Source organism: Suricata suricatta, chromosome 8 (assembly GCF_006229205.1).
Source record: "Suricata suricatta isolate VVHF042 chromosome 8, meerkat_22Aug2017_6uvM2_HiC, whole genome shotgun sequence".
Taxonomy (NCBI): Eukaryota; Metazoa; Chordata; class Mammalia; order Carnivora; family Herpestidae; genus Suricata; species Suricata suricatta.
In genome coordinates, this window is record NC_043707.1 from 129,941,641 (window position 1) to 129,962,989 (window position 21,349).

General features: G+C 56.0%; 1 protein-coding gene and 1 non-coding gene across 5 annotated transcripts in view; both read left to right on the forward strand.

The window, feature by feature from the left end:
• The first annotated feature begins 1,169 nt into the window (after positions 1-1,169).
• PADI2 (peptidyl arginine deiminase 2) overlaps positions 1,170-21,349 on the forward strand; it is a 44,095-nt gene continuing 23,915 nt past the window's right edge. For all 4 annotated transcript variants that reach the window (XM_029948216.1, XM_029948218.1, XM_029948217.1 and 1 more), the window contains exons 1-3: positions 1,170-1,357; positions 15,669-15,852; positions 16,795-16,867. In XM_029948216.1, coding sequence (XP_029804076.1) covers positions 1,266-1,357; positions 15,669-15,852; positions 16,795-16,867 — 349 coding nt within the window. In that variant the 5' untranslated portion in view covers positions 1,170-1,265. The remainder of the gene's footprint in view (positions 1,358-15,668; positions 15,853-16,794; positions 16,868-21,349) is intronic.
• LOC115300560 lies at positions 9,463-9,587 on the forward strand. The gene has a single exon (XR_003912725.1). It is a non-coding gene; the product is annotated as a small nucleolar RNA SNORA72 (small nucleolar RNA).

The following is a 21,349-nucleotide window of genomic DNA, read 5'->3' on the forward strand; positions in this document are numbered from 1 at the left end:
CACTTTCCTCCCAGATCCTGCTGCCCCGGAGCAGCTGGGCTCCACCACCTCCTAATTTGGGGTGCCTTGAGAAAGTTGATGGGGTCAGGGGCTGAGTGTGTCTCAGCTCTGGGCACTTGTGAGCCTCAACCCTCTGACTCAGGTGCACCCCGTCCCAGGGCTCCCATGCCCCCAGCAGTCCCGCCCTCTTCTCAAACACATAGCGGCTCCAGCCTGCCCCCTCCTTCTTATAACCTCTGTCCACTCCCCCCCTCCTCAGTTCCGGTCCCCTCTCCCAAGGAACACTTACTCGTAGTGGTTTAGTTTCAGAGCCGGGAGGGTCTGAGATGGGGATGGGGACTGCTATGGCTCCCTCTGGAAGTTGTCCCACGCTTCAGCCTCCACAAGACACACACTGACCCCTGCAGTGGCACCTCCTCCGCCCAGCAGCCCAGGCCAGAATGGGGCCCCTCACTGTCCCTCCCTTAGAACATCAGTACCCTACATCCGCTGCTCCGATCAATCCCCGCTTCCCCCCACTCACACAGCCCCACCTGGGGTCTTCATCCACCCCAACCCCACCCCTCGTTGCCCCGGGGCACCTCTGGCTTCCACAGCCAGAATGGCCCTTTTCACTTCCACACCCGACCGCTCCTCGCTGAAGAAGCCACGCCGAGGCCCCAGCGCCCACCCACTCACCAATGCCTTGGCTTAGTGTCCTGACCCTGGAGGCTGCTGGGTTCCCCTCCCCTCACCCCATGTTCCCAGACTGTCTGGTGGGTGGAGGGATGTCAGCTTGCATCTGGCTTCCTGGCTTTGTCTCCCTTGACTCCCTTCCTCCTGAGTTTGCAAATGCCTCCTTTAGGAACGCTCAGGTCCGGGCCCCCAGGCCGGGTTAGGGCACCCACTCCCTCTGGGCTCCCACCGCTTCCGGTCCTCGCCCCCCCCCGACAGCTCCACGGTTGCACTCTCTGCCCTGAAAAACTGGGGGCGCCCGGCAGCTGGGAGCCCACTGAAAGAATATTGAGTGAGCAAAGCAAGCGTGTAAAGGAGGAAATTGGCAACCGCTGACTTCACCCGGATTACCGGCTCCGGGGAGGGGGGGCGGGGCATGCGCGCGGGAGGGCTGGGGGCGTGGCCCAGCCCTCGCCCCGCCCACCGGCGGCACATAAGCCGCCCCGCCCCGCAGAGCCTCAGGCAGTCCGAACCGGCTTCCCTGCGGCAGGTGCTCCGGGAGGACCTTACCTGGAGGAGCGAGGACGGGCACGGGCCGGCCACTGGGCAAGATGCAGCAGGAGCGGACCGTGCGGCTGCAGTACGGGAGCCGCGTCGAGGCGGTGTACGTGCTGGGCACGCACCTCTGGACCGATGTCTACAGGTGAGCAGGGCCACCGCGACGGCCCGAGACCCTCCTGGGATTCGGGGACGTGACAGCCTTCCTCTAGCGCGAGTTGCTCCGCATCCCGAGGCCTCTGCCTCCAGGAAAACTAAGAAATTCACCCAGGAACCTGACCGCCCCCAAACTGACAGCCTCCCCCAAATCCTGGGACCTTCACACAGACCCAGCTCCCTCCCCACCCCTTTCCCAGAGCCCCTCCCCTGTACTCCAGTCTTCCCCCCGTCTGACCCTCTCCAGCCCCGTTCCCAGGACAACCTCTGAGATACCCCCAGTCTTCCCACCATCCTCTCCCCTCAGCACCTCCCTTCTCCCACCAGGCCCTCCCCTTCCTCTCAGACCTTCCTGACTCACCACCCACCGCAAATCAGCTGAGCTTCCCCCAGGATTTGCAGGGGAGGGGGGGAGAGGACTGGGGCCAGGCCAGAGGGGAGCTGCCCTGAGGCGGAATCTGGCCCTGGGGGTTGCTCAGGCTCCAATTTCGTCCTGTGGGGGCTGCTAGTCCCTAGGCACTGGCTGTGAGCTCCATGTCCCTGAATGCCTTCCCCTGACTTCACCCTGGGGTTGGGAAGGACTTCATTCTGCCAGTCTGGAGGGTACAGAAGCAGGGGTCTTTGTCAGAAAAGCGGCCCTGATTCTGGACCCTGTTCCCTCCCCGTCTTCACTTGCCCACAAATTTTGGTGGGGTGCAGGATTTCTGAGACAGCAGGACATGGGGCGGGGGGATTGAGGTCATGCCCCCCCCCATGGCCCCCAGCCCTCAGGAAGCAGGCAAGTCCAATGGTTGGTCTCCTGCATTCTCTGGGGCATCCTTGCGAAGGTGTGGCTGGTGTGAGGGGTCATTCTGTGACCATTCTGTCACAGCAAGCATGTGAAATGTTTCTTATTGCTAGAGTTGGAGGGGTCAGTACCAACAGGAGAGAGCGTGCCCGACTCTAAGGTGGGACCCCATGCTGGTAACCTTAGGCAAGTCCCCTAACCTCTCTGTGCCTTGAGCTGAGCTGGAGATGCCAGTGTGACTTGTTGCTCCCAAGTCACCTGTCATCTGGAGCACCTCGCCTCCCCAGACCCTGACCGCAGGCGTCTTCCCACACACCCTCCCCAGCCCGTCCTCTGTCACCTCCGCTGGCCCTGGCAGCCCTGCCCACCCAATCTCCTGCCACCTCTTCGGCAGGCACCGGCCACCCTGATACCATTAAGTCCCTGCCTCCTTCCATGAAGCCGAAGGTCCTGGTCACCAAGGAGACGAGGGACCCTCCTTACTCAGCTGCCCCTGGCCTCAGTGTCCACATGGAAACCTCAGGGGCGGTCTCCAAGGGTCGTAACACAATAGTGGCGTGTGGTCCAGACCTCAGTGCTTGGGAGAGCTCCCCTCCCTTCCCCGCCCCCAGCCCGAAGCTGGGCACTACCAGGGAGTGGGCAGGCAGCCAGGGCACTCAGGTCCCTAAGCCTCAGCTGCCCCCATACCCGCCTGTTTGTTCACTGCGGCCCTTTTGCTGTCGCCTGAAAGACGGGCATGGTGCCTCCGCAGGGGGGATGGGAAGAAGAGAGGGGCCATATTCTCAGGCCTCCTGCCTCGTCCTGGCAGAGAGAGGCCCAGCCCCGGGGGGGACGGGCATGGGGGGAGTGAGTCAGGAGGTGTGGACTCACCCTCCCTCTGCCCTTCTCCAGAAAGTGGCCACTGCCACCATGACCCACACCCCCAACTGCACTTCCCTTAAGACTCTAACACCCCCAAGAGAAGAGGTGCGGTCTAGACCCGCATGGTCCCACAGAGACAGCATACCGGCCACAAACTGAGTCACATGTGTAAATTTTTCATTTTCTTGTAGCCACATTTTTTAGAATTAAAATAAAGAAGTGTGAGGGGCCTGGGTGGCTCAGTCGGTTAAGCACCCGATTTCGGCTCAGGTCACGATACTATGGTTCATGAGTTCAAGCCCCGCATCGGGCTCTGTGCTAACAGCTCAGAGCCTAGAGCCTGTTTTGGATTCTGTGTTTCCCTCTCTCTGCTCCTTCCCTGCTCATACTCTGTCTCTGTCTCTCTCTCTCTCTCTCAAAAATAAATAAAACATTAAAAATAAAGAGGTGGGATTAATTTTCATAATATATATTTTTAAGTATTTATTTTGAGAGAGAGTGTGTGCGCGCGCACACAAATTGGGGAGGGGCAAAGAAAGAGGGAGAGAGAATCCCAAGCAGGCTCCTTGCTCTCAGCCCAGAGCCCTGCTGGGTTTGATCAGCAAATCCTGGGCCAGCGAATGACAGAGTACTCCAGGCTCCTGAATCAGAGGAAGGAGAGAGCAAGGGGGCCCAGAACTTGGCGATGGCCCCAACCAAAGCTCTTCTCTAGTTTTTGTTGAGAATCTTCTCAGTACATCTCAAAGGCTGCAGGGGAAAGAAATGCAGTTTCAAAAGCAGGATCAAAGCACATTCCTAAGTTTTTGGGTGACGACCACAATCCGGGTAGTGCCATGCAGGCAGGCGAGCGGACCCTGACGGGGCAAAGTAGGCATCATAGGAAGCGGGTTGTCTCTCTGCTTTAGATGATTGTTTACACAGTGGGAAAATGTTGATTCACAGTTAAGGTCGGGCTCTCCTCAAACACCTGGTTTTCGTGGTCTGCTTTGCTGCTTTTCACCCAGCCGTTTCCCAGGCTGCAAATCTTTCTTTCTTGGATCTTAGCCAGCCAGGCTCTATGAGCCGCTACGGAGCCCAACTCGGGGCTCCATTTCCCAAACCTGTGAGATCAGGACCTGAGCTGAGACCAACGGAGCCACCCAGGCACCTCCAATTTTCATAATGTATTTTCTTTAACCTAATGCACCCCAAATACTAGCACTGCAATATGTAATCAATACAAAAATGGTTGATGAGATAGTTTACATTGTCTTTTTCATACTAAGTCTTCGAAATCCAACGGTCTCTTATACTTGCGGCACATCCCAGTGCGGTCTCCCCGAGTTTCAGGTGCTCAGAGCCACAGGGAGGCCATTGTCATTGTATGGAACAGCACAGGTCTGGAGCAGAGGTCCTGAATCTCAACGCTGTTGCACTTGGAGCCAGACCACTCTTTGCTGGGAGGAGAGGGGGCTGTCCTGTGCGCCATAGAAGGGTTAGCCACAGCCCTTGGCTTCTAACCCCAGTAGCAAGGCCCCTGCGATTGTGACAACCAAAAATGGCTTCAGATAATCCCAGACGTCCCTGCGGGGGGGCAGAATCACCCCCAGGTTTGAGAACCGCTGGACTAGTGGAAGGAAGCCCCTTCCAGAAGGAAGGAGCCAGGGCTATCGGTGCAGCTGTCCCTCCTCACATCTGCAGCATTAAGAGCGTCAGTATCAGTAATGACGGAATTAGGGAGTGCTTAGAAACCAAATGCATTATCTCATATCTTCCTCACCGCAGACCTTGGGGGTCGTGCTGAGATCATCCCATTTTGTAGATGAAGAAAGTGAGGCCCAGAGAGGTGAGGCCAGTCGCCCGATATCACATAGGATGCAGGTCCAGGTCTGTCTGGCTTCCACTCTATCCTGTGTGACCTTAAGACTAGCAGGTTGAACTGGGTGGCCCTCTCAGCCTGTCCCTTCTAGCTTCCATTGCCCCCAGACACTCCGCTCCCCCCTCTTTCAGCCCTGCACTTCCCAATGAGTCCTTCTGGACCCAGACGCAGGTTCTGACTCTGGACCCCACATGATGTCCCCTCTTCCCCCGAGTCTCTGCAGAGGCATCAAGGAGCAAGGCCTGGGGGACCCTGGGCCCAGTTAGTAAGGGAGTGTTTTTGACTCCTCAGTCCTGAGTGACAAAAGAGAATGAACATGTCTCCACACCCACCCCCCTTTTCCACGGGCTTGGGACCCCCTTTCCTGAGATGCACACTCAGCTCCTCTCCCCAGACACATGGTGGGGGCCTCCCCCAACCCCGGTTGCTCAGCAGACGCTACGGTTGAACCCCCCTCCCCCAGCCACACTGAGCCTTTGGGGCTGGGCGCCCTGACCCAGGCACATTCTGGGCGCTGGCTAGGAGTAAATGCACAGAAAAAAAGGAAGTAGGGATTTTTATCTAGAGATTTACTTTGCGATCATTGTTAAAGGAACTTCCTGTTCTCTTCTCTCACTCCCAAACATCTTATCTTAGGTCTGGCACATGTTACACCTTGCCCGCACCATCTCTCCCGATGGTCCCGTTAGCCGGCAGCTGCTTCCGCACTGGGGCTGCCCGGGCCCCCACCCGGTGCTGGCTTCAAGCTAGAGATGGTAGAGAGCAGTGGCACCCTCCTCACTCACCTTCCCAGCGGAGACACCCCCAGAACTGGGAGGGATTAGAGAAAGGGCAGTTAGAATCAGAAGACGGGGTGATCCCCCTCTTCCTGACTCTCCCACTGACCACAGATCAGGTCGTGAAGACAGATCCCCTACCCTCCCCCTTGGTTGATGCCGTCCCGGGGGATGGGCAGTGTCCCCTCCTTCACTCTGGTGGAGAAAGCTCGGGATCCGTATCCTGAAGCCTGAAGGAGCTTGAGGGCACAGATGATGTTGACAATCATCTCTTGCCTCTGCAGAGTGATCCCCTAAATGAGATGGGCGGGGGGGATGGTCCCCCGGCTCCTCCTCCCCCGACACACCCCAGGGGAGAGGCTGACCAGCCATGTTTCCTGGCCAGATCTTGACTATCACTTTCTGGCAGAAGATAGGAAGAGGGGGTCCAGGGCAGGACAAGCTGGCACAGTAAAATGCTGGGGAAATTGGGAGGAGTACAGATTTGTACCCCACTTTGGGGAAGAGCCTGGAGCACCAAAATTCACCATCCTACTTCCTCAACTCTGTGCAGACTCCGTCTCTGTTCCTTGATTGGTATGAGTGTTTTAGAAAATATCGTTAGGACAAAGGCCAGGAAGAGTCTGCAATCCAGTTAGAAGCAAAGGAGACTTGGGAGGCCCTGGTCTCCCCTTCCCTTAGAGTGCCAGGCCCTGCCTCACTGATCCCATCTCTTGCCAGCGACCCTGCACACACTCCACTGTGGCCACATTGGTTTTGTGGATCCTACTAGCTCTTGACCATACCAAGCTCATTCAAACCACAGGGCCTTTGCACATGCCATTCCCTCTGCCTGGAAGACTATCCCCCAGGCCTCTGCAAGCTTGACATTTCATTCATATTCATCCAGGTTTAGCTCAGATATCACCTCCTCTGGGCTGCATTCGTCACCACCCTCGTTTGGTGGCCCTAGGCGCTCTCCACCTCAGTACCATTTTTCTTCTTTGCAGATCTTATCTACTTAATATTACTAGCGAACATTTATTGAACACTTATTCCGACCAGACTGCCTACCTAACACATCCTCATCTCACATGTATTTAATAATTTACATGTGTCGAAACCTCCCAACAATTTTATGAGTTAGGTACCGCCCCTAGCCCCCTTTTATAGTTGGGGAAACTGAGGTAAGGGATGTTTGTCCAGCTGGAAAATGGTGGCAGAGCCGAGCCCAGGTCCCCGACCACTCTCCCGGGCTGCCTTCTGAGACTTAAGTTTCAGGCCTGTCCTCCTCCCCCCGGCTGCCTTCCTTAATCCCATATACCTCCAGCCTTCAAGTCAATGAAGGGCTCCTTCACTGAGTAAATGAATGGGTGGATGTGGTCAGTGATGCATGGAGACTGGCCTGTCCCTGGGCTCTGAGCGCTCCACCCCCAGCCCCCAGGGATGAGAGCTGTTGGATTGGCCAGTGGAAGGTCAAGGGCGTGTAGCCAGAGCTTGGCCAGAGCAGCCCTTGCTCCTAAGAGAATGACGGTAGGAGGAATCAGGCCAAGTCAGGAGGCCTCATAAATTAGAACAGCACCTAGCGCTCTCAACCCTAAAGCGGAGGCCTGGCCAGGAGCTGCCCGGGGGCTCTGGTTTCAGGCTAGTTCCTGGGCCAGGGCGGGGGTGGGGAGGGTGGAGGCAGAGGGCTGGGTTCTAAGGAAGATTTGGTACCCTGTGTGTCCAGCTCCGCTTGCATAGCTGGGGTCCCCGAGAGCCTTCTCTCCTTGGCCACGGGGCCCTGCATCAGGTTGGGAGCATGGTGACAGGGGCTCACCAGTGTGTCACACACCCCCACCCCCACCCCAGCTGGGTGACACACCTGTTAGATCCCAGGGGAGGCCAGTTTTCAAAGGCAGCTCGGCCCGCCTCTTGCCAGACCCCACAGCCAGGGGCTTTGACTGTCTAGGTCGCTCACCCAAGCCTTCGATGTCCCTTCTCTGGGCCTCTGACACCACCTACAAAATAAGCAGGCAGCTCTAGGTATCCCTAAGGGACTCTCATTCTTGTTTGCCCTTGTCCTGAGCCAGGCCTGGCACTCCCCCGTCCCCCTCCGCTAGAGGACCTTTAGGGAAGGACCATAACCCATGGATCCTCCCAGGAAGGGAGCAGCCAGAGCCAGAGCTCCGAGAGCCTGAATTTACCTCACACTCTGCCAACACCGTCCCTGAGGCTGGGAGCCTGTGCTCACCCTCCGCGGGTCTCAACACGCTCATCTGTAAAATGGGATGATATTGATACAGTCCTCATGGGGTGTCGGAAGGATGGACTGAGGTCACATGAGGCAAGGGCCTGGAACAGTGCCTGGCACGTGATAAATACTCCATAAGTCATTGTCACGAAGTAACATTGGGCTTAGTGTCATTTTAGCAGAACAGCAATGAGCTATGGCCTCACAACATCCATAATACTCCTGGGAAAGAAATGGTGAGCGTTTGTTTTGAGTACCGTTCGAAGCACCAACAGAGGGGAGGAGGGAGGGGTCCTGGCAGATGGCATCAGGGAAGACTTGCTGGAAGAGGAAGCAACCAAGCTGACGAGTGGACGGGGTGCACAGCGTGACCAGGACATGCCATGTAGGAGGAGGTACCTGGCGGGACAGGGGGGACACTGGGGCAGAAAGGGCATAGACTCCATAGCCTAGAATGTGAGGCTGGAGAGTCTGCGGGCTCAAACCGGGCCTTCTACGCCAGGCTCGGACATTAGACTTTGTTACGTAGGCAATAGGGAGCCATTGAAGGTGTCTGGAGAGGGAGTGACCACAGGTGAGATTGTTTCTGCCCTAAGGAGAGGGGCGGTGGAAGCACCAGTGCCTCCTGAGAGAGGCTGCCGAGGTCACCAGGCACAGAGGGGGGGCTGGCTGAACGCAGACCCATCCCTGTCTCCAGTCTCCATCGCACCAGCTGGAGGCTTTGCCTTCCTCCCCTCATCCCTCCCCTCAAGGGTGCTCGCCCTGGGGTCGCGTGCCAAGTTGGCACCCACGAGCCCCCTCAGACTCCTGCAGAGACCCGGGGGCAGGATGTCACACCCAGACCGCCAGGAGCTGGGCTCACTGTGGGGGTGATCCCCTGCCTGGTGTTAACGAGACCCAGGACAGGTGGATAAGCCAGGAGTGCCCGATGCCAGCCAGGAGCAGGCACGCCGTGCCCTCATGCCTGGGGCTGTGTGGGCACCCCAGCCCTCCGAGGCCAAGCGGGTGACCCTTCCCACTGTCGGAGCAAAGATCAGAGAGGCTGACTGGCTGGTCAGAGGCCATCATAAAACATTTGTAGGGCCGGGCTCAGTAAACCTCCCTCTTCTACATCTGGCACTGCATCCCAGGCTTGCTCAAAGTTCCCTTGTCTGACCCCAGCCATGTCCCTCCATGTCCACGGCCACCACCTCGTCCCACACCGCTATCATGACTCACCTGGACAGCTCAGTCACTTCCTCACTGGGCCCCCTCACTTCCGTACTTGCTCTTGTGAAATCCATTCCCCGCTCTGCACTCCGGGCGATCTGTCTACAGTGCAAAGATGATCATGTCCTCCCAGCTTAGACTCCGTCAGTGCCCTCAGGGGGGAAAGGCCAACTCCTCGCAGTGAGCTGGGTCCTCTCCTGCCTCCACCTCCCTCCCCTGTGTCACAGCCTGCAGCCTCACTGATCTCCCTCCCTTCCCCAATGGCACTAGGCTAACGTCAGCTTCAGCCGCCCAGGCTGCCCGTGCTGCCGGGAAATCTCTGCCCCTCTTCCTTCTCTCTCTATCCAACTCATTAGTTCTCAAACTGTGGTCCCCGGACCAGCAGCAGCAGCAGCATCGGGAAACTTGTTAGAGAGGCAGTTTCCAGGCTAACCATAGGCTATATTAAGACCACGCCTGTGTCCCCAGACGCCCGTTCCTTCCCTAGGTCTGGTTTCGCAAGTGCCGGGCATGAACAATGGGCCGCCTCTTGGGTGGGAAGGGTCTGCCATCCTAGGCATCCGACCAACCTCGAGAAACGATAGCACATTGGCTGTAATAACTTTTGAAGATAACCGTTGTTAATCCGGCATTCAATGAATTACCAAACAAAGAAAAGAAGGAAACACAGTTTCATTCCACAGCGTGAATGTGTAGCAAGCCACCACCTTGGACGCTTTGAACATATGCAATTATATTTGTCAGTTGTCCCTCCACAGATCTGGGGGAGAAAAAGAAACGCAGTCTCTCAGGCTCCATCCCAGATCTGAGTCAGAGACGGGATGGCTTAGTAACCTGTATTTTTTTTAATTTTTAAAAATGCTCTATTTATTTTTGAGAGGGAGAAACAACGTGAGCAGGGGAAAGTCAGAGAGAGAAGGAGACACAGAATCCGAAGACAGGCTCCAGGCTCCAGGCTCTGAGCTAGCTGTCAGCACAGAGCCCGAAATGGGGCTCGAACCCATGAACCATGAAATCATGACCTGAGCCGAAGTTGGACGCTTAACTGACTGAGCCACTCAGGCGCCCCTAGTGACCTGTATTTTAACAGGTCCTTCGGCTAATGCTGACACATGCTCCAAACTTAAGTAAGATCCACTGGTCTAGTTAAACTTTTTTAAGTTTATTTATTTATTTTGAGAGCAAGAGGGAGAGCAGAAGCAGGGCAGGGGATGGGCAGAGAGAGAAAGGATTCCAAGCAGGCTCCACGCCATCAGTGCAGAGCCCAATGTGGGGCTCAATCTCATGAACCATGAGATCATGACCTGAGCTGAAATCAACAGACGAACGCTTGACCCATTAAACAACCCAGGAGCCCTGGTCTAGTTGACTCTTGCTGTCCTTCAGAACGTAGGGTTAGATTGCAGCACCGATGCCACTTCCTCCAGGAAGCCCTCCTTGACCTGCACGCCAGGGCTACATGGCACCCCATACTTCTGTGTTAGAGCCATTCTTACAGCTGAAGCTGCCCAATCCACTGAAAGTTCCTCCTCTTCCCCCAGAACATGTGCTCCATGGGCCCGGGGGACACTTTCTCTTTTTTTGCCAACCTGCCCCCAGCACCTAGAACCGCGCCTGGCCCGTCATAGGTAATCAGCCAGTATGTGTTGATGGCATGAGTGACCACATAAGCGAGCCCCTCTCTGCCAGCCCTGCCTTCAGCACACACTGTGTGCCCGGACTGAGCCAGGCGCCAACACAGAAAGAAGAGACAACCCATCTACCTTCAAGGAGCTAACAGCGACAAGGGAAAAGAAAACTTGGCAACAAGTCGATGGCGTTGGGTCCTCAAAGAGGGATTGTCAGTTGGCTGGCAAAGAAGTCAGGGAAAGGAAGGGTGGAAGGAACCGCATTTGCAAAGTGCACTGTGAGCTGAGACCGTGCAGGCTTGAGAGGGTGGAGGCGCAGGAGGGAATGAGGCTGGAGAGCCAAGCGAGACCCAGTGGCTAAACGTCACTGGACGGATAACAGGTTAAAGAGTACGGCGTCTGGCGTATCGGCTGGCACTGAGGAACCCCTGAATATTTGCAAGCCGGCAAGTAACCTGATTTCATTTTTTTTAACATTTATTTATTTTTGAGAGACAGAGACAGATCATGAGCAGGGGCGGGGCAGAGAGAGAGGGAGACACAGAATCGGAAGCAGGCTCCAGGCTCTGAGCTGTCAGCACAGAGCCTGACACAGGGCTCGAACCCACAAACTGTGAGATCATGACCTGGGCTGAAGTCGGACGCTCAACCTACTGAGCCACCCAGCCGCCCCTGATTTCATTTTTTTAATCCCTCCAGTAATACACTTTGGGAACCAAGAAGGGTAGACTCATTCCTTTGTTTATTCCCAAAGTATATATGGAGCGTGGCCCTGACCTAGGCACTGGGATATGATGGTGAGCAGAGCAGATGTGGTCGCAGGGACCAGAAGCCTGTCCTGTGCACGCCATCTTTAGCTTCCTTCCCATAAGCGGGAGGTCACGGCCACCACCACTATCCCCACTCTCTCCCTTGAGACCATCCTGGGCCCCTCCCTGCAGCCCCCAGGGACAGTCAAGGTGCCCGAAGCCCCTAGTTCTTGGGTTTCTGGGGGATGGGTTCTGGGAGTTCAATTCTTCCTGGAGAGGGAGGCGGCCAACAGGATCCGCAGGGGACAATGGGCGCCTTTGTCGCTTCTGCCAGAGCTGCTCCAAGAATAGCTGTTTGCTCAGCTCCAAGCAGGGCTGGAGCGGGGGTGGGAGGGTGTGGGGCCCTGAGCTCCACCGCCAGCCAGGGCGAGGCGTGAGCCCGCTGAGCCTCTGGGGGCCTCGTCCAGTTTCTCACCGGCCCAGAGGAGCAAAGGCGGCAGGACGCATCGCTTAGAGCAGCAAGTGTCAGCGTCGGGCCCGTAAAATTCACCCTGGCCTGTGAATTTGTAAAGCATTTATTTTCCCCGCTATATAGAACCGTATGCAGAAACCCAGTGTATAAAACCAGATGAAATCGTAGTGGCTCCGCATAAACAGAAGTGGGGACCCAGCCGGGAGACTACCCAGCTTCTCAGGGTCCCCCCTCCTCACCCCTCACCCCTCCTGCCCACCTCTGGGCCCCCTAGTTGCCAACCACCTCCCGCTGGGGTCATGCTCCCATTTTCCATTTGGTGAAACAGAGGCACAGTGCCTTGCCCTAAGGCATCCAGCAAGTTGAAGGTCAGGGCCGGGACTTCTGGTAGAGGAATATTTCCCTGACCTGAAACCAGTTTGCCCAGACGCTTGATTTTTTTCCCCAAACCACATTCTGCCTATAGTACTAACATTTTTCTTTACATCGACTCACATTTTATAACTTTATTTATTTTAGTTTTTTAAGTTTATTTATTTTGAGAACAAGAGAGAGTTTGAGTAGAGAAGGGGCAGAGAGAGGAGATGAACCTGATACGGGGCCCGAACTCACAAATTATGAGATCATGACCTGAGCTGAGATCAAAGGCCGGACGCTCAACCGACTGAGCAGACCAGGCGCCCCCGACTTTATTTTAAATGGAGATCTTGCAGAGGGCGTCTGGCTGGCTCCATGGATAGAGCATGCGACTCCCAATCACGAGGTCGTGGAGGCTATTTAAAAAAATAAATAGGGGCACCCGCATGGCTGGGTCAGTGAAGTGTCTGACTCTTGGTTTTGGTTCAGATCATGATCTCATGGGCGTTTGAGCCCCAAGTTGGGCTCTGTGCTGACAGCTCAGGGTCTGCTTGAGATTCTCTCTCTGTCTCTCTCTCTCTCTCTCTCTGCCCCTCCCCTACTTGTGCTGTCTCTCTCTCTCTCAAAATAAACAAATAAACTTAAAATAATTTTTATAAAAATAAATGAATGGAGAGGTTATGTCATTCCCATATATGGCAGTCCTTTATCAATTGCCATAAAAGATAACACATTTAATAAATACATAAATCTTCTTTCCAACTGTGCGTCCATGTGCCACCTGATAGCGTCATTGGGCGATGCCACTGGCACTTCTAGAAGGCTCACCTCTGTCCTGCTCAGCCCCACCCTCTTTGCTGGGGTGTGTGTGATGTGCCCAGCCCTACGCTGGTCTCTGAAGGAGGGGGGATGGGAGAGGCCAGTCCTGCCCTCAGGGGCGTGCCATCCAGAGGACAGGTACCCCATGGCAACACCTGCCCTGTGACGGGTGACGGGCAAAGCCCGTGGGACGGGGGGGCGGGGGAGTGTCTTCTGAGTCGGTAAATTGGACACTCAGAAGGTGCAAGGAACACACCCAAGTCTCCCTCAGCAACTCAGTGGCAAAATTGGGCTCAAACCCACGTGTGAAGCAAGCGGGTCCCCAGGTTTTGGCTGTGACTCTGCTTCTCCTAACGAGGGGTATGGACAGAGGACAGCAGACCACTGCCGACGAGCGTCCGGCCTCAGATCAGCCCAGCGGCCCCGAGATGAGCTGAGGGGCTTCCTGGTCAAGCTCCTTCCCCAGCCCCGGGCATGGGCTGCCAGCCCCTGACCCACTCTCTCCTGCAGTGCCCCTGACCAGCGGTCTTTGCCAGCAGCCCCTGCAGTCCGTGGCCTGGCTCGGAGAGACGCTGCCCAGTGGCCACGACACACTCGCACTCACAGCCTTGGCCTCCCCGGGGCTCTAACCACCGGACTGCACTGCCCAGCGTCTAGACCACTGGTCTCTAGACCGTGCAGCCCTGGACCGGCATCACCAACAGGTCCCTAAAATGGTAGGGGCAACTGGGTGGCTCGGTTGTGAAGCAGCTTACTTCGGCTCAGGTCATGATCTCATGGTTCGTGAGTTCGAGTCCCACTTCTCTTTCTCTCTCTCTCTCTCTGCCCCTCCTGGGATTCTTTCTCTGCCCCTCACTCACTTGTGCCCTCCTTCTCAAAAGAAAGAAAGAAAGGAAGGAAGGAAGGAAGGAAGGAAGGAAGGAAGGAAGGAAGGAAGGAAGGAAAGGAGACAGAAAAGGAGGGAAGAAAGAAAAAGGAAGGAAGAGAGAGTGAGAGAAAGGAAAGGAGGAAAGAAGGAAGAAAGGAAAGAAGAAGGAATGAACAAAGGAAGGAGGGAGGAAAGAAGGAAAGGAAAAAAGGGAGGAAGGAAGGAAGGGTAGAAATGCAAATTCTCAGGCCCCCTCCAGAGCTCCTGAATCTGAAAGTCGGGGGAGGGCCCAGCAATCTGCATGAGCCAAGCCCTCTGGGAAAGGCCGCTGAACTCAGAACCTCTGGCCACCGCTTACATCGCAGCTGCCCCGGCCGGACCGCCCCTCTGCCAGCCAGACTCTCCGGGGGAGAGGACCCTCAAATCTCCAGCCTTGAAAAAAAAACCCTGAGAATTTAGACTGCACCCCCGATGATTCTGATGCCCACCACGGTGGAGAGCAGCTCGGGAGCCCAGGAGCGCCGGGCCCTCGGGACAGCAGATGTGCCTTTGAGGCTGGCACTTACCTCTGTGTCTTAGTCCCGAATCCCGTGAGAATCCCACCTAAATCCCTCTGAGCCCTCTTTAGCCTCTGGTAACCTTGGGGGCTGGACTTAGCAAAGGGTCCTCCCTGGGCACCTTCCTCCTCCAGTCTCCCTGTCCTTCCTGTCACCTCCCCTTAAACCAGTGTTTTAGGCAGTAACAAAATACCGTGGGCTGACAGGCTTAAAAAGAGACCATCCTTTCTCCCAGGACTGGAGGCTGGAAGTCTGAGATCCGGGGCGGCGGCGTCTCGTCGGGCTGGGAACGCTTCCTGGCTGGCAGGCGGCTGCTCACCCGGCCGCCCCAGTGCGCGGGCAGGAAAGATCTCTCTTCCCCTTCTCCTAAGGCGGCCAGTCCCGCCAGGCAGGACCTCGTGCTCATGACCTCATGTCACTTTAATTATCTTCCCAAAGCCCCTGTCTTCAAATCCAGTCGTGCTGGGGAGCAAGGCTTCAACGTGTGGATTTGTGGGGGCGACACGAACCTGCTGAGCAACCAGATCAAACCAGTTCGCTTCCTGGCCTGAACTCTTCATGGCTTCTCAAGAATTCCAAGTGCATCAGCCTTTCCCAGAAAACGGCTCCAGAAGCCCTAGGAATAACTCTCGGAGGGGGCCTTCTAAGCTGGGAAAGAAAGTTGCGGTGGGAGGGATCTCTGTGACAGAGCCGACCCCCGCCCCTCTTCCGCCCGCTGAGGACCCAAGTTCCAGGCTCCTTCCCTGGGCAGCCCCGGCACGTGGGCGCCTGGCTCTCTGACGCCTTTCAACCAAGTTCTGCCCACGGCTCAGACGCGGGGTGGGGGGTGGGCGCTGCCTTTGGAGCAAGTTCGTTCCTTGGTCTGGGCCTCGTGCCTGCACCCATAAGGGACCACGCGGTGCCCATCAGAAGCATGAGGAAGCCGTGCCTCAGACGTTTGACTCAGTGGGTACAAGACGGACCCAAGGAATATGTTTTTACCAAGGGCCCTCCTCACAACCAGGTGATGACAATGCAGCCGGGTCCCTCAGGGGCCCCAGAAGCGCATTTGCCACCTTTTCCGGCCCCCCCAGGAGTCTTTCTCTGAACCCCCTTTCCCACCTGCCGAAGATCGCCTACTCCGACCCGCTCTCCTCTCTCCCTGCAGTGCGGCCCCGGCCGAGGCCCAGACCTTCAGCCTGAAGCACTCGGAGCGCGTGCGGGTGGAGGTGGTGCGTGACGGGCAGGCCGAGGAGGTGGCCACCAACGGCAAACAGCGCTGGCTTCTGTCACCCAGCACCACGCTGCGGGTCACCATGAGCCAGGCGAGCACCGAGGCCAGCAGTGACAAGGTACCACAGCGGGTGAGGTCCTCCGGGGGTGGCGGGACCCAGGGGCCGAGCTAGACCAGTGCCGCCCAGTGGGCACTGAATGAGAGCCACACACCGCGGCCACTTGTCCAGTGACCACACTGAAAAGAGCAGAAAGAAACATCAGGTGGGCTTGATTTTCGCAATGTGTTTTCCTTAACTCCATAGATCACAGTATTACCCTTTTGACATGATACCAACATAAAAAAAAAATTAATGAGCTAGCTTACGTTCTTTCTCATACCAAGTGCATACCACACAGCACACCTCAAATCGGATTTGCCCCACTTATGTGCTCGGAACCCACCTGTGGCCAGCGGCTACCGTTTTGGAAGCCAGACCGCCGAAGGATGGGTTCGTAAAAGGTTAACCCTGTAGGCTGCCGAGTGAGATGTTAGAGTCACTGGAAGGCACGCTCCCCAACGTCCTTGGTCTTCTCGTTACTAAATGGGGTGCTGAGGGCCCGTGCAGCAGGACGATCTGCCCAAGGGGTCAAGCTGGGACCAGATGTCTCTTTGCTGGGTTCTTTGATTATGAACTTCGCCATGTGCCCCACGGCGGAGATGGTGCTGGGCGTTATTCAAAGCAAACAGCCTCAGCCCCGCACCCCGGCTGCTTAGACAAGCTAGTCCTACACCGTGTGAGACCCGGGGCACGTAAGCTGTCTGTCAGCTGTAAGCTGTAAGCTGTCAGCACCCTGGATGCCCTCTGAGAGGAGGGGAGTCCCCTGTCTAGTGGGATACTTTGAGAGAAGCAGCCCCCCCAACCCAGGAATGCTTCCTGGAGGAGAGGGCTTGGATGTCTGGGAGGATCGGCTTGACAGGCGTGAGGTGTGAGTCAGGGAAGGGGTCGCGGCCGGCTCTCCTGCCTGTGGTCTGTGATGTCTGCTCTTCTCTCCCTCCCGATGCGCCCCTCCCCACCAAGGTCACCGTCAACTACTACGAGGAGGAGGGGAGCATGCCCATTGACCAGGCTGGGCTCTTCCTCACGGCCATCGGTAAGTTGGTGTGGCTGTGGCCTGAGCGCCTTTGCCGCCTGTCTCAGCAGCAGCTGACCGGTTTGCAGTGCTGCAGACCTGGCGCTCGGAGTTTCCTCTGAATAACACAGGCCCACGAAGTGATGTCACGGGCACTCACGCCCTTCTGTGTGGGCTGGGGGATATCCTGCAGGAGGAGGCAGAACCTCACCCCAACGTTGGCATTCCCAGCCCAGGCTCAGCAGGTCCTTGAAAAGAAAGAGCGAAGTCTGTTCCTCCCCTGCCTCTCCCCTGCAGGCTGGAGGAGAGTGGCCTCTCGTGGTGAGGGAAATGGCCTCTCTACAAAGTTTGCTCTGTTCCTGATAATCCCAGCTACCCCCTTGCCCTCCCTGGACCCGGTCCTGGGAACACACAGATGCCTGGGTCCTTAACTCACCCAGTCCAAGCACCTCATTTGGAATTTGGCACAGTCAAACCCAGAGAGGTTAGGGAATTTGTTCGAAGTCACACAGCAACTCTGTAGCAGGTTGAGTCCAGGGCTCAGGATTGTTCCCCTCCCACGGCCCTCCCATCTGCACGGCCCTCCCCTGCCTGGGCGCCGGGCCACATGGGCGGGGGTCCTCTTCAGCTCTTCAGTTGAGGGAGAGCCCAGCCTTGGGGTGGGGTCCTCAGGACACTCTCCGAGGGCCCTGGGAGACAGGTGCCAAAGCCCCCCCCCCCCCCGCCCTGCCCTGCAGTGGAGAGCCAGCAGGTGTGTGGCACATGAGGTTGTCTCAGAGTAACCTAATCCCCCAGGGACAGGGCCGCCTGGTGACAAAGCAGGAAGGGCAGCCATCAGAGGCCTGGCCAATGGGGGTTGTCCCAGAGGGCTGACCGTGCCATCAGTGAGACTTCCACCAAAGCAAGGCAGACACAGCAGATGGCAATGCCCCGGGAGGAAGCAGGACCAGAGCCCCCTCTCCACTAAGAGACCCTGAAGCTTATGCAGAGAGAGCAGTGCCGGAGTCCAGCTCCAGCAGGTCCAGGGCTCCCTGAAGGATGGACAGTGTCGGTGAGAGAGTGAGCCTGAAGTTTCTGATCACCAGGCTGGCATCTCTGCACTGACCCGAGAGCCAGCTTTATTTATGGAAAATATGTATGGGGCCAGCACAGAAGTGGCATTTACCTTAGACAGTGATTTCTGATGACAAATTTCTTTGGTATGTAAAAACTTCCCAGAACATAGATTGGTAGAAAACTCATGCATAACCTTTATCAATAGTGATTGATGTAGGTGACTTAGATGCTTATCAGATGGGGAAGGAAGGGATCTTTAGTATTTAAATACAAGACAATGTTTTTAGCCTAGGAAAGGCAAAAAAGTTAGTTCTTTATGAGCAAGGGTGAATAGCCTGTTTGCTTAAGGGGAAGTATAAGAAAAACAGGGTTCTCAGGAAATGCAATGTTTGCTCCCATAATCACAAAAGAAGTTCCTACAATAAATTCCTTCACAAGGTGCAATCAGCATTTCAGAACCAGAATAAGGGGACAAGTCACTCCTGATACCAATCACCAAGGTGCCTTGGGGGGGGTGGTACTCAAGCAAAATCAATTGAGTGGGGGTGGGTATCGGTCATCATATGACGCAGGAGGCCTTGCAAACCCGCCTTAACCTCACAAGGAGTTTTCTCAACTTGTGAGTTCAGAGTGGCTCCCAACAGAGCAGCAGGGCTGAGACCCCAGAACATACTAACTACACTTCCAGATAGTAGATTCCACGGACCAGGAAGATGTACCCCACCCCAATAATAAGCCTGATCATTAAAATTTTTTTAATGTTTATTTTTGAGAGAGAGAGAGAGAGAGAGAGAGACAAAGCATGAGCAGGGAAGGGGCAGAGAGAGAGAGGGAAACACGGAATCGGAAGCAGGCTCCGGGCTCTGAGCTGTCAGGGGCCCACTAGTCAGTCTGTCTGACCCTTCAGGTCTTGTCTTCCCTTGGGCATCGACCGCAGGAGCCTTGAGCCCCACGGTTCTGAGTAATCATCCGGGGATGGAACCTTAGAGGCAGGAGCACCTCCAAAGGTCCCGGCACTGTGGGGGTGCCCCCATCCAGGGACATATCTGAGTCCATTGAACCCTAGTTCTTTTTTTTTTTAAGTTTATTTATTTTGAGAGAGAGAGAGAGAGAGAGCAGGTGCAGGACGGGTGGAGAGAGGGAGAGAGAGAGAATCCCAGGCAGGCTCTGCACTGTCAGCACAGAGCCCGATGTGGGTCTTGAACTCACGAACCATGAGATCATGACCTGAACCAAAGTCAGATGCTTAACCAACTAAGCCACCCAGGCACTCCCCCCATTGAACCTTAGTTCTGTTCTGTGCCCACGCTGAGCAGAGAGAGCCTTGGTCACCGAGTAGACAGAAATAATTCTAAGCTCTGGCTCTGCCCCTTCAGCCGCACTGGGGCCATCACCCCTCTGAGCCTGCAGGTCCTCATCTGCACAGCGGGGTTCACCGCGCACGCTTGCGCTGTGCTCACAGGGATCCGACGGGAGGATGTGTGCGAAGATGCTCACTCAGGACTTTATCTTTTCTCCCCTCTGCTTAGCAGTAGCCACATTTTCCCCCTGCCTCAGCCAGGCAAGTCCCTCCGTCTTCCTCCTGGGATTTGGAAATAAACCCCTGGCGCCCTTGGCCAAACCAGGTCTTGGTCCCGGTCCCAACAAGGACTTGCTGTGTGACCTTACCAAGTAGCCCACCCCTCTAGCCCTCACTTCTTCCCAGCTGTGGAATGAAGGCTTGGGGCCCCATGGTCCCCAAGGGCCTTCAAGACCCCAGATACGGCTGATTTGCAAACACATCCCTCACTTAAGGGGAATGTGGGCAGGAGGGACGGGAGACGGAAGAATGGGCTCCTCTCTGCCGTCACCCTGGCAACAGGATTTAGGTTTCAGCATCAACCTAAGGACCTCATTCCTTGAGCCCCTTCCCCAGAGCCTGGGATGATTGCCCTAGTTGGCTGTGGGGGAGAAAGGCCTTCTTCTCCACCACACCCCTGGCTGCCCAGTTACGTAAGAAGGCCGGGCACCCTGCCACTGGCCGTGGGGGCCAGCGGCCTGCCAAGATGCTTATGCCTCTGTGTCAAGCCTGCAGCCTCAGTGTCTAGATTCTCGGGGCAGACTACCTTGAACCCAATCCCAATGACATTTCCCATAAATCTGCCCCACACCCCAAGTGCCACCTGACACCTGGGGGCTATTCTGGGGAGCTGAAGTAGGATTCAGAGCCTCTGGGAAATGTCGTCTGAAACCTAGATGCCCCGAAACAGATGGCCTCTCTTCTCCTCCCCCCGCCCCGCCCCCTGGGGAAGACAGCTCTCTCAAGAGGGCAGAGCTCTGGGTGGGTCTCTGTCCCTCCAAGGACCATCCTATCAGAATCTAGTTAAAGTGGACTTTGGAGGAAGCTTTGGAGGGGAGAGGAGAAGTCCTTGGGTTGGAAGGTGGGTGATGAGAGGGCCCGGAATGCCTGAATAGCCTACCAGGAAGTCAGTGAAACTTAACAAATCAAGGAAGAGCCACAAAACATATTACTTACTCAGTAATTATGGAGATTGCCTCGGGCAGGTTGAGGGGATGGGATAGACAGGAAACGGCTGTTTTTCTTTAGAAGCTGTTTGGTGCTATTTGATTTTTTTGCATTGTGTGCAAATATGACATTGATAAAAATGTTAAACTTAAGGAATTTGTCATCAGGTAAACCACAGTTAAGTGTCTCATAATTTCTCTCCTGTGATCCGCTGCTCTCTGGTGGGGCGCCACGTTGACCCGGAGACAAAAGCCACAGGGCTGCCAGGGTGAGGACGTGGCCAGCCCCTCTGGGAACGACCTTAAGGGGACAAGTCTTTGAAGGGTCTTTGGAGGCAGACTTGGGTTTCAGAAACAGCCCAAGGTGGAGACCAGCCTGAGTCAGGGGAGGAAACAGGCCAAGGCCAGGGGTCTGGCCTCAGAGGCCCAAGAGGGATGCCCGGTTCCGCACTGTCTAGGGACATCATGGTCACTGCCCTTCTGGGTGCCTCGTTTCCCCATCGATGGTGGGGGTGGCAGCGTGAGTGATAACATCTCCCTGTGTGGCACGTCCTCTGCTGCAGGAGAGATTGTTATCTTGAAAAGCAAAGAAAGGATTCCTTAAGGAGCCAGGGCTGTGGCTGGTTCTTGGGGGTGGAGCTCCAGGAAGCCAACCTCCCTAAAAGGCAGCATTGACTGGGGCGTGTCCAGCCGGAATGTTCATGAAGGTCTGGGAGCCAAAACCAATATTGCTTCTCCATCTGAGACTTCAGTCTCTTAACATCAGCTGGGGGTGCCCCCTTCACCACTTCGTCCCTACCATCCTTGCCCTGCACCCGCCTCCAGGTGATCAGCCCCGTTTGCTGACAGGTGACATCTCTGAGGCTGGGTCCGCTCACTTGCACAAGGGCAACAGTAATATTTATCCCATGGGACTGGGGACTCCAGGGCAGGCACTGTGCC